The sequence below is a fragment of the Solea senegalensis genome, linkage group LG5 (genome assembly GCF_019176455.1).
Source record: "Solea senegalensis isolate Sse05_10M linkage group LG5, IFAPA_SoseM_1, whole genome shotgun sequence".
Taxonomy (NCBI): Eukaryota; Metazoa; Chordata; class Actinopteri; order Pleuronectiformes; family Soleidae; genus Solea; species Solea senegalensis.
Genome location: NC_058025.1, coordinates 26896059 through 26908818, shown reverse-complemented (window position 1 = coordinate 26908818; position 12760 = coordinate 26896059). Strand labels below are relative to the sequence as shown.

Sequence of the window (12760 nt, the reverse complement as noted above, 5' to 3'; positions counted from 1 at the left end):
ACCTTATTCTGCATAATCTTATTCTACCTCTATTATAACATGAATAAAGATTTTTCCTGATTAATAAGTGCTTAATAATGACTAATAAAGGTCTGGTATGCTACTTATATGCATGTTAGTAAGCACCTAGTTAATGGTGGTTATGTGTTCCCTAATCTAAAGTGTTACCAAATAATCTGACCTTCTGTTGCCTTATTTGATAGGTTTATGTGGTGGTTGGACTACAGACGTGACACGTGGCCCTGATCCTCTCCCATAGGCAGCATACAATAGCGAGCGTGCATGTGCGTTGAGTGGATGTTGTACCTGGGAGTCTGACGGGTTCTGATGCAGCTGCGGCGGCTTCCTCGCTCGATACTGCTTGTAACAGTCAAAGATCATCAGGGCCGCATACACCTTCCCTACTGTCAGCTCATTGGCTGAGGAAGAGAGGAGAGATGTTAGGAAGAGAGGAGGAGAGAGGGGGCAATTCTGCCGACTCACACTCATTCATCTCTATTTGCCCGCTTGTCGCACTAATAGTTGAGACAAACTTTTTTTGTGTAACGTGAGTGATTGGTTTAATTCCCAGGAGGTCACTAAACAAAACAAACTTCATCACAGGAATGACTCAGCACACGCAGCGTTCACAGCGGCACGGCGAGCGTCAGCCGCGTGGACGGACGCAGAACGCGGCCATGGCATCATCACTCTGAGGGCTCGGGAAACAGTGATCTGGGCGGAGCCACTGTTTGATTGACAGCATTGTAGAAGTATACACGACACTGGAGCCTTTTCTGTCTCAGCTCAGAAACAAATAGCATTAACACTGTACACTGTTCACCAGCGCGGCTCAACCCGCGGCCTGTGGGTGCTACCACCAGAGGGCGATCATGAATAGTGTGCTGATATTTTATCCAATACTGTGTTGCAATTGTGAGGATACACCAGCTGGTGGCGATAATGCACCAATACGTTGTTCGTGAACCGGCAATAAAACTTAGAAGAAGTGATTTGTGTGACGAGCACAGGACATGTATGTACTTGAGAAGTACGCTGGGAGTATATACTTTCCAAATACTGGAGTACACAAGTATGTGGCTGTTTCTCAAGTAAGCAAGTATATATGTATTGTTCTGCTGTTTGAATGGTGGCAGTGTTGATAAATGAACATATGAAATACTTTTAATAAACGCATATATAAAGTTATTATTTTCACATTTTCAATATTTAACTTCATTTATTAATTTATTTTTATTAAAAAATACATACAATGTGAAAAATAGATATTACAGCATTGTAGAGTAGTGTGTGTGTGTGTGTATATATAGCTATATATTTATGTACATATTATATTTAAATACAGATACAATGACCGTGCGACTTTAAAATAAATCTAAAATAAATAAAACATTAATCATATACAAACTTTCAAACTGTCAGGTTAAAACGTTTCCATTAAAAACAAAATAACACGTCAACAACAAATCTATGGATCACACGAGGATGTAATGACAGCGACGTCTGATTTCATCCGAGGTGACGCTGCTCTGTGTCGGGCACAGCGAGCGCCGAGCGTTTTGATTTGATTTTGTAATTTGATATCTCTGACAGTTCGTTGGTCTAACGATGTTTGACCTCGTGCTTTTTACAGAAAAGAGACACAAATAGATCTATGAGGCAAAGTATAACATTCAATCAATAAAACCTCATCTATTTTTATCAAGGTCTCATGAAATTGTCCTTGTACTGCAGTGCATTTCAAATATTTTAATGAATATTACCTTGATAATTCATATGTGTTTTTAAGCCCACGAACACAGAGATATTTTTTACTATGTGGCCCACGAGCAATGCTAAGTTGTAGGATTTCATCTGCTCATTTATTTTTATCAGCGTCGGTTTATAAAGAATGAGTTTCAATGGAACGAAAATACACCGAGCAACGATAACGTGTGACACGCTCCACTTTCTCGTTGCCATAAATGAAGGTTACAACCACCAGAGTACACTTCAGCTTACTCACGGCCTCGTGACATGCTCACAGATGCTTACGTTTATGTGGCGTCACCAGCAGGTCCATGGTCTTCTGTGAGAGGTTGGGCCACACTGTGGACAACTCCTTCTTTAACTCGGCGTCAGACAGTCGCTGGGCTAACATACCTGGATATACACAGGTCAGACAGACAGACAGACAGACAGACAGACTTCATTAAAGCTGCACAATACTGACTCGTGTCACAACATCTGGATTATACACACGCTTCTTTCTCTTTTCAGTTCTCACTCTGGTTTTCTTATGACGTTTTTCCTTCACCTTGTCGAGTTTTGCCTCGTGTCCTGCGTTTCCTTTTGATTGACTGTGTTTCACATGTGTCTGATCACCTGATAATTGATTGATCAGGTGAAACACAGTGTGTACTGCAAGAGGCATCTGATCAATTCTTAACTGCTACAATATGATTTTGAGATTTTCACTTTCATAAAAGCCTACAGTGCCTACCAGTTCCTGTGTGTTCACATTTTCAAGAAAAGAGGGATTTAAGACATTTGAAAGACAGAAAGATGAAGTAATTTCTACTCATATATGTGATCTCGTGTTTCTCTGACCTGAAGCCAGTTTGATGTCCAGAGCGGTGCGAATCAGCGCCATCAGCGTGGAGGTGAAGTGCACGCTGTTGTTGTCGGCGATGGGCATGTTCATTTTGACGAGACGCTGAGAGGACGAGATGAGGAGGAGGAGGAGGAGTAACAACCCATCAACATGAGGTCAGGAGGTGAAAAACAAACAGTCTGAACATACACAGTCCCACAGCCGGAGAAATCAATCTGTGTGCTGCTGTGTTCAAAAAAAACTATCCCAGATGTGCTCTCTCGTATTTAAGCCCCCGTGGTTTACAGAGTTTACTGCTCAGCACACAAAGAGCCTTCTCCACAAGAACAAACAGGAGGAGACAAACTAGACATTCACATTCACTGCTACTGGCTACAGTATGCACTACGCCGCAAGTCAAAGTGCACTGGTGCAAGACTGTGACAGTGACCGGAAAAAAAGGTGAGAGAAGGCATGTGACGCATAACCATGGAGGTGCCGCGGCAGTCGCAGGAGCTCGACTCTGTGTTTGACATCCTGACAATCATCAGGTCGCATGTGCTCTACGTGTGAAGTGAAGAAGTAAAAGTAGAAAAACAGGGAAAAGAAAAGTGTTGGTTGATTGTGGACTAATGGCACCACGAGATGCAAACGTGTGTGATTGCTGCTGAAAGAGTTGAGCTCCCCTGAACACAAAAAGCATTCATATACATGTGCTCTCAGTGGCAGTGCAGAGAGGACGAGAAGACCAGCGTCAGAATGAGACGGTGATGGAGAGAGCTGAGGGACAGGGACGCACACACACACACATTTAAACAGAGAAGTAGGCTTTCTTTTCTTTTTTATTTGTTATTGTTATTTTGGATTTAAGCGACTCTACCCTGGTATCAACATCTGACAATGACCTCATCTGATGATTGTCTCAATAATTCCATTCGTCTTCCATTAGGTGCAGTATGTGCATGCTCTTTACTTTTGGCTTCATGTTTAAACTACCATCAAACTTCAGGTGACATTTGACAAACTTAATACTTATTTATTTAGATTTTATCACTTTTCCTCTGCTTTTCACTTATATTATTTTTTTAAATAATATAGTATAGTATATATCTATCACATGCTATTCACATAGTAATATCAGGTACAGATGAAGACTATTTTTCATTTGTCTTAATCAGTTTTGAACACACACACACACACACACACACACACACACTGACACTAAGATCTTTCAAAAGTGCATAGATTGAGATGAAATGTGAGAAAGAATGACAGGGAAAGTAAAGCAAAGACCACAAAGTGAAAAGCATACATATAAAAGTCTTTCTTATACGAAGAGCAACACAGGTTCCACACACACACGTACGCACACACACACACACACACACACACACACTGCTCCACAAAACTATAGGCCTGACATTTAAACGCAAACGATGACATCGGAGCAAATCTCCTCCATAAACATAAAATCTTAATGGATTATTAATCAGCGTGTCCCAAAGTATTTTATTATCGTAATGCGCCGACACAAGAAGCTAAACAGTTAACAACAGCAAAGAAGAGGGAGGGGCTTACGCCAAAAAAGATATCAGAGCGCTAGCAAAAAGAAAAGTGAGGAAATGAGGGACGACTGCAGAACACAGACACTGGCTGGAGTTTGCACCAGTGGAAGAAAGGTTTGTCGAGCACAGGGAAGCAGGTAGAGGAGGAAGGGGGTCTACCTTGTAGGCGACTCTTGGCGGACATTTCTTTCCCAAACCTAAGGGTGGGGACATGTGGAGCAGCATCTGATACATATCGGAGTACTTGATACGGCCACTTCACAGGGAAAGGAAATCAAATAAAATCCAAACAGAGAAGGATGGGGAGTTAGAGAAGGAGCAGAGGAGTAAAGAGAACAAAAAGAGGAGAATAATGGAAAGGGGAAACAGAAATCTGGTGTTAATAGATTTCCTCAAGTGAGATGCAGAGTGGATGCCATCCTCGGCCACTGTGTCGCGGCACGGGGATGCATCGCTGTGGAGCTCAGGGTCCCTGAGAGGAAACATGAGATGGCAGAGAGTGAGTGTGGTTGGTTAGAGGGGAGGATGAGGAGGTTGACCTAACACGCAGGATGCTGATGAGAGGGAAGAGAAATGACAGCATTGTAACAGGGATGTCTGCCTCAGCATGCATGCAGACATCCCACTGGTACTTCAACCAGGTTACACAGAGACAAAGGTTTCAATGCCAGCCCGAGGTCTGAGTCGGGGCTTTCACTCATAGCCTGACTTTCCTTTAACATAGAAATACATTGAAAAGATCAAAAATCGTCGTCACGTTCTCCTTTTAAGGGTTCTTTTCTGGCAAAGTCGTGGAGACTTTTCAAGAAATGTAAGAAATGGGAATAAATGCTATATAAATCTGCGACCTTTAAAGCATTAGAGCGTCGACATGAGAAAGTAGGCATGGTAGACGGCATGTTGGAACAATGCCGTGGCTTTGAAAGCTTTGTTTCTACTCCGGCATCATCAACCAAAGCCAGTCAGTTTGGAGGGGCAGATGCTCTAGACTAAAGGCGATTTCATTGGTGCACAGCCATTCACTTAAAAGTCTCTTGGTGTAGAGGTACACAAACCACCCCAGTGACGGAAATGTCTGGTATTTGCAAACCTTGTATGCTACCCTATTAGGGCAGTTCTTCCCTAAGCCGAGGGGGGGTGAGATAATGCGTAACAAATTGTACATATCCTTATAGGAAATCCGTCCACTGTGGAAAAGAACAAGCACATAAATAAATAAATAAATAAATGAATGTTGAGGACAGCTCAGAACAAAAACAGTGATCATTGGTGGGCTGACTGCATGAAACACAGGAGTGAAGCCTGCGTACCAGGCCTCATGAAGTCACCTTAGTCTGGGGGGAGAAGTAAGATTAGGGTGTCATTTTACACCACTTCACTCATGTATGACGTGGGGCCGAGACAGAGGTGTGAACATACCACGCAGCTGGGTCATACTCGGCCCAAACCCGGATGAACTCATCCAGGTGATGAGGTCCCAGAATGGAGGAGTCTCTGGTTAGGTACTCAAAGTTATCCATGATGACAGCCACGAACAGATTCAGCATCTGGAACACACACATTCAAGTCTGCCACTAGGTTTTGGACCGTTAAACAGTGAACAGTAACCAGTTCATCCCAATGACACAGAATCTACGAATATTTCTCAACTGCCAACATTTTTTCCAAATCTGGATTATAATCCTGCTTGTTTCACAGTATTTGGTCCTAATATATATATATATATGTGTAATGTATATATTCGATACACGTCGCATGAGAGAGAGCGGTCGCATCGAACAGCATGGCAAACAGCGATGGTGTGCGTCTGAAACCCGAAGTGTGACTACTTCCTGTTACCACTGACGTATCACAAACGAATGACGGCTAAAACTAAACAACAATGTAAACAACAATGTGTGCGTCGCGACCCCTTCTGGTGCCGAAAAACCTGACTTTTTTCAGTGCACATGCAAAATCATGTTTTATGACAGTCGAGGATTAACCACAAAACTAAAAATAATGCAAAAATGTGTATTTTATTTTGTAAGAACAACGACTGTAACACTGCCAAACTGTTACTGGAAACCCAGTTTCTTCTGTTATCGCTATTATGTATTAATATTACTAAAACTAACTAGTAGAAGAAGGTATCATTTATTTTGTTATTATTTATTTTCTTATTCTGAAAGCCAGTTAGAAGGAAGTGGTGCTATGTAAGATCAAATTACTTAACACATGGAGAATCAGAGATGGAAAACTACTAGTATTGCTGAGTTACTTAGGTAGTGATGGCAGCGTGTTTGAGCACTGACCAGGAAGGAGCAGAGGAAGATAAAGGAGACAAAGTAGAAGTAGGCAAAATCACTGCCACACTCTCTCTCGCGGGACCCCGATCGCTCGTCGCATTCTTGGTGGCTCAGACACGACAACATGATCTCCTGCCAGGCCTCGCCAGTCGCACTCCTGAGAGCAGAGGAGACATTAGAGGACACAGAGGACAGGCAGAGTCTCAATAACCAGGTTGATAGGGAATGAATAATGGGAGTCATGATACATTAATGTCTCTTTCAAGAGACAGAACGTCGGAACGTTGAATAAAAAATGTGGAGCGGACGTGACTTGATTTTTGTACTGATCTCAATGTTTCATTGAAAGAATTTAAAAGCAAAATACAGCGAGGTAACAGTGACCATGTGACTGTGCGTGAAGAAAATGAGCTAAAGACTCATGTGTATAATCTTGTACTCCAGGACGTGCTGCCATTACTTTTAAGATCCTTTACAAACAAACTGGTGTCTCAAAAACTAGTGCAAGCCAACAATCTTCTTGCTGTCCCGGTCTGACCTTATTTTATATGTATATTCAAACTTTATGACACAGTATAATATAATGTCATACCTGAAGAGCAGCATGAGAGCCTGGAGGAACGTGCGGAAGTTGTTATGTTCATCGATGGCTGGGTCTTCAGTGTCTTGAGTATTCAGCTTAATGTTGCCAAACACCTGCAGCAGAGACACAGCGAGCGTGACATCGTCACCATGTGTCACGTCCAACATTTTAACAGTGAATCTCTGTGGGAAAAATAAGTGAGCACCTGCATCCCGATGATGGCGTATATGAAGAACAGCATCGCAATCAGCAGGCAAACATAAGGCAGCGCCTACAGAGAACAACAGGCAACCAAAGCACACTTTATTATTTCAACACACTGTCAGTGACTTCAGCCGTGTGTATGTGTCACAAACACTGACCCAGAACCTCATTTCTGAGGAACTGGTTCAGTTTTGCATTGTGGTTTGGTTACGGTTAGTCGTTAACTGAGTTTATGCTGTCCACGTTAATTAAGTCAATGCGAGTGCTCTGAAGGATAGCTGCGCCAACCTGTTGTGTCTGTGTGTGTGTGTGTGTGTGTGTGTGTGTGTTCACATACAGTACAGTTCACGTGGTACGAGTGAACACGTGTGAACACGTGATAACGCATGTAAGCGGCACCTTGAAGGACTGGACGAAGGTCCACAGCAGGATGCGGATGGTGTTGCCCTTCCTCAGCAGCTTGATGAGCCGAGCAGCTCTGAACAGCCTCAGGAAGCTCGGGTTCAACAGCCTGTCCTGTTGAACGCACACACACGCGCACGCACACACACACACACAGGAAATCAACACTCGACAACAAAATACTAATGATCAGCTGATAAAATGCTGATCCCCTTCACCAAGCAAAAATACACAAACCTGCAAGTACTATAAACACCCTTTAAGTACTATAAATACTCTTTAAAAGCACCATAAATACCCTTTAAATGCTAGAATATATATATTTATATAAAAGAATTTATATTTATGTGTCGATCGGATGAAACACTTTTTGAATGTCACTCACCGTCGTCTAGTGAAGTTTGGGACCAGGGCAACAGCAGTGACCACAAGTGACAAGATGACAACGGGGACGGCAAGAGAAAGAGACGGAGAGTAAAGACAGCAGAGAGGAAGACAGAGGGATGAGAGAAAGGGAACAGTCATTATAAATACTCTTTAAGTATGTAAAAACTCTTTAAAAGTACTATAAATACTCCTTAAACACTATAAATACTATTTAAGTATTGTAAATACTCTTTAAAAGTACTATAAATACTCCTTAAATATTATAAATACTCTTTAAGTACTGTAAAAACTCTTTAAAAGTACTATAAATACTCCTTAAACACTATAAATACTCTTTAAGTATTGTAAATACTCTTTAAAAGTACTATAAATACTCTTTAAACACTATAAATACTCTTTAAGTATTGTGCTCTTTAAAGTACTATAAATACTCATAGATATATAAATACTCTTTAAGGTATTTGTAGCTCTTTAAAAGTACTATAAATACTCCTTAAATACTATAAATACTCTTTAAGTATTGTAAATACTCTTTAAGTACTATAAATACTCCTTAAACACTATAAATACTGTTTAAGTATTGTAAATACTCTTTAAAAGTACTATAAATACTCCTTAAACACTATAAATACTCTTTAAGTATTGTACTCTTTATAAATACTCCTTTAAGTATTGTAAATACTTTTAAGTAAATACTTTAAAGTAAATACTTTAAACACTATAAATACTCTTTAAGTATTGTAAAAGTACTATATTCTTAAACACTATAAATAATTGTAAGTATAAATACACTATAAATACTTTACAAAGTACTACTACTACTATAAATACTTTAAAATTATAAATACTCTAAAAAATTTGTACTAAAATACTTTAAAAGTACTATAAACACTATAAATACTTTAAGTATTGTAATAAGTATAAAAAACACTATAAATACTATTTAAGTACTCAGTATTGTAAATATAAAATACCCTTAAACACTATAAATACTTTAAGTCAGATTTACAGCATTTACTTCTTTAAAAGTATAGTACGTAACTTTGAAAAGTCTGTTACATTCAAAGCATTGTCAGCTCCACACGACTCGATCATGTTTTCACTTTAGTGTTTAGATCTTGTGTCGCCGGGCAGTTTCCATGCTGCACAGACAAAGGGATTTGTTTTTTTGGATTTTTGCCTTTATTGAATAGAATAGAGTAGAATAAAAGGGGGGAAGACGCGCAGCAAAGGACCAGTGGAACCCTGCAATGAGCAAAAGTATGACAGAGGTGATGGCAGCATTGTACCAGTAAAGCACAACTGAAAACACAAAGAAGTGTCCACAAATGAAGTGTTGAGATTTGACGTTGGAAATTCTGAGTTCCGGCTACAATAAAACACACCGCGCCAGAAAGGGAAACCTTAAATGATGATTGTTCTTTTTTTAGTGCTTCTCTCCTGACTTATATAAAAGAATTTAGATTCATGTGTCAATCGGATGAAACACTTTTTGAATGTCACTCACCTTGGTCTAGTGAAGTTTGGGACCAGGGCAACAGCAGTGACCACAAGTGACACGAGGACAATGTGGACGAGGAGAGAAAGAGACGGAGAGTAAGGACAGCAGAGAGGAAGACAGAGGGATGAGAGAAGGGGAACAGTCATATTGTACAACATCAACTGATACAGGTCAACAAACAACACACACATGAGTCAGTCAAATGTGTACACACATAAAAAAACACTCCACAGCTCCCTGTCTGACAGCTGCTGTGTGTCTGTCTGTGCTGCTCATCATCATCATCATCATCATCTGTGTGTCTGTCTGTGCTGTCATCATCATCCATCAGGACTGTGTGTCTGTCTGTCTGTCTGTCTGTGTGTCTGTCTGTGTGCTGTGTCTGTCTGTCATCATCAGGACTGTGTGTCTGTCTGTGTGTGTGTGTCTGTCTGTGCTGCTCATCATCAGCAGCAACTCTGTGTGTCTGTCTGTCTGTCTCTGTCTGTGCTGCTCATCATGTGTGTGTGTCTGTCTGTCTGTCTGTCTGTCTGTCTGTGCTGCTCATCATCATCAGCAGGTGTGTGTCTGTGTGTGTGTGTGTGTGTGTGTCTGTCTGTGCTGCTCATCATCAGCAGCAGGACTGTGGACTGTGTCTGTCTGTCTGTCTGTCTGTGCTGCTCATCATCAGCAGCAGGGCTGTGTGTCCGTCAGCCCCACCTAGGGTGAGTGGGTGAGGGAGGGTGCACTTACATTGATCTCAGTCACCACGATGTCAGTGATGCTTCCCAACACTGTCACAAAGTCAAACACGTTCCAGGCGTCCTTTAGGTAGTTCTGAGAGAGAGAGAGAGATGAGGGGAGGAGAGAGAGAGAGAGAGAGAGAGAGAGAGAGAGAGAGAGAGAGAGATGATGTGGTCCATTTGATGATCGTCTCACTCAGGACAGACGTTAACACCAGCTCTGATCAGGATCTCTTGCTCACTCACTCACTCACTCACTCACTCACTCACTCACTCACCAGTGGACCAAAAGCAATGATCTTGAGGATACACTCCAGAGAGAAGAGAGTGGTGAAGACGAAGTTGAGGTACTTCAGCATTGCTTTATAGAAGTCTGGAGCTTCGTGGAACTAAAAGACAGAGGGAGATGAGTGAGACCTGCTGGACTCATCATGAGAGTGAAACCAGGACTGACGTCTCTACTAAATGATTCATATCCTCTTGAAAAGCTCTTACCTTCATCATGAGGACCACCGTGTTGAGAGCGATCATGATCATGATGGAGTACTCAAACGGAGGCGACACCACAAACTTCCACATCCTGTACTGGAAGGACTGCTTGTTCTTGGGCATGTAGCGCGTCAGAGGTTTGGCGTTTATGGCAAAGTCAATACAAGCTCTCTGGAACCAAAGAACCACACATACGCAGGGTACGTTACGTGTTCTCATCTCTGGACAATCACGGCACTGGCTGAGAACCCTTGATTCCCCACCTCAGTGTCAGTGCTTTACCTTATTCTTCTCCAGGCTGCACCCAGACAGAGCCTTGTCCCCCTGCTCCTGAAACGTGATGATGATCAGAGCCACAAAGATGTTGACAAAGAAGAAAGGAAAGACCACAAAGTAGACCACATAGAAGATGGACATTTCTATCCGGTAGCCTGGACTGGGACCCTGGTCTTCGAAGGTGGCATCGACAGAGTGCTTCAGTACACTGGAAGCAAAGGAGAGCAACGATGGGTGAGAGACAGTAACACAGCGACATACTGCACTAGACTGGCACTAGACCTTCTTGTTGTGAGGCAACAGCACTAGCCACCATCCTGCCATGTGGCCCCTCTGTGCCAGTGTATAATCATTTTTTTTACCCAATCACATAAACAGAGCTGAAACTGATTTATATTTACCAAAGAGCAATTTTAGGATTTTATAATAAAGGTTTATTTTGCCAAACTAAAAAGAAAGGGGACGTGTGGTCGTGAGCAGCTGCGACCTGGATGAATGACGCTGATGTGTCTGATACATCAGTTACAGTTAGTCAGGTACGTTTGCATTCCCTCGGAAATGATGGATTTCAGTGTCTCAGCAAACACAGAACAAACAGCCGCACGATCCCTTTGATAGATGTTATTCATTTTCTCTGACGCCCCTCACCAGCATGTTTCCTCTGTTCCTGCCTGCCTCATAAATGCCACATCATTTAGCGTTAAGAACACCCAGAGCTCACAGCGAGCCCACAGGATATAACTCTACGCTTGTTTTATACAGAGCCACAGATGACAGTTCATTAAACCTCATGATGGTTATGTGCTACATCTAAAGAGAGAACTAATGTTAAAGCTGCGATAAGCAATACATTTCTATGAACTTATTATTCAACTTATTATATTTCAGATTAAAGCGAGACTTTTCATCTCCTTGAACGTGAATATTTTCTGGTTTCTTAACAAAGAAAACATACACGCTTTTCAACAATTTCTGACATTTTATAGACCAAACAATTACTTGATTAATCAAATATGATTAAAAAGAATCGTTAGTCGTAGCCCAAGATGTTTCCTGATGTTTTTCTTTCATTCATTCATTCATTCGAAGTGATCGTTCAGTGTGGTTTACGTCCCGACACCAAATGACTCTGATTCCCTATCAACAACATCTAGCACACTAGACAGGCGAGATAGTGCTCCTAACACAGTGGAGTCTCTATATTAAAACCTGAAAGATTCTTTTAATGTCTTACAAACCTTTGTTTCATGTTCTTTTCCTGCATTTCTTTAAATATCCAAACTCTCTTACGAAGTTACGATGATGAATCCTCGGCGAGAGCTGAAGTCAGCTGTACTTACGTCGGCCAGCCTTCTCCGGTGGAGACGGTGAAGAGCGTGAGGAAGGCCCACAGCACGTTGTCATAATGGAAGTTGTATTTCTCCCACTTTCTCTGCTCGACAGTGAACCCGTCTTTCTCGTAGTGCAGGAACTGTCCTCTGGAAAACATGAAGGCAAAGATGAGGCTGAGCGCGACGGCGGCGGAGAAGTTAGAGAAGCTTGAGACTACTAACTTGCAGTCCTTCTTCAGACCCTTGGACTCGTCGGTGCAGTGGAAGAACTTTCCTTTGAAGAGCTGAACGGCAATGACGGCGAAGATGAACATGAAGAGGATGTAGACGATGAGGATGTTCAGCACGTTCTTCAAAGAGTTGACCACACAGTCGAACACTGCCTGAGGACACACACACACACACGCACACATGTTACAGCGTAAAATCCTACGCACACG

The 12760-nt window shown here is 41.8% G+C and overlaps 1 protein-coding gene across 4 annotated transcripts in view; it reads right to left on the bottom strand.

Annotated features, from left to right (window-relative positions):
* Window positions 1-12760, bottom strand: part of cacna1ba (calcium channel, voltage-dependent, N type, alpha 1B subunit, a) — an 84727-nt gene that overhangs the window by 10419 nt on the left and 61548 nt on the right. For all 4 annotated transcript variants that reach the window (XM_044026771.1, XM_044026773.1, XM_044026770.1 and 1 more), the window contains 17 exons: window positions 12543-12703; window positions 12330-12467; window positions 10996-11197; window positions 10720-10884; window positions 10503-10613; window positions 10235-10318; window positions 9509-9514; window positions 8000-8005; window positions 7612-7728; window positions 7214-7279; window positions 7018-7121; window positions 6432-6582; window positions 5557-5684; window positions 4297-4393; window positions 2590-2695; window positions 2035-2142; window positions 307-419 (listed from right to left, as the gene is read on the bottom strand). In XM_044026771.1, coding sequence (XP_043882706.1) covers window positions 307-419; window positions 2035-2142; window positions 2590-2695; window positions 4297-4393; window positions 5557-5684; window positions 6432-6582; window positions 7018-7121; window positions 7214-7279; window positions 7612-7728; window positions 8000-8005; window positions 9509-9514; window positions 10235-10318; window positions 10503-10613; window positions 10720-10884; window positions 10996-11197; window positions 12330-12467; window positions 12543-12703 — 1863 coding nt within the window. The remainder of the gene's footprint in view (window positions 1-306; window positions 420-2034; window positions 2143-2589; window positions 2696-4296; window positions 4394-5556; window positions 5685-6431; window positions 6583-7017; window positions 7122-7213; window positions 7280-7611; window positions 7729-7999; window positions 8006-9508; window positions 9515-10234; window positions 10319-10502; window positions 10614-10719; window positions 10885-10995; window positions 11198-12329; window positions 12468-12542; window positions 12704-12760) is intronic.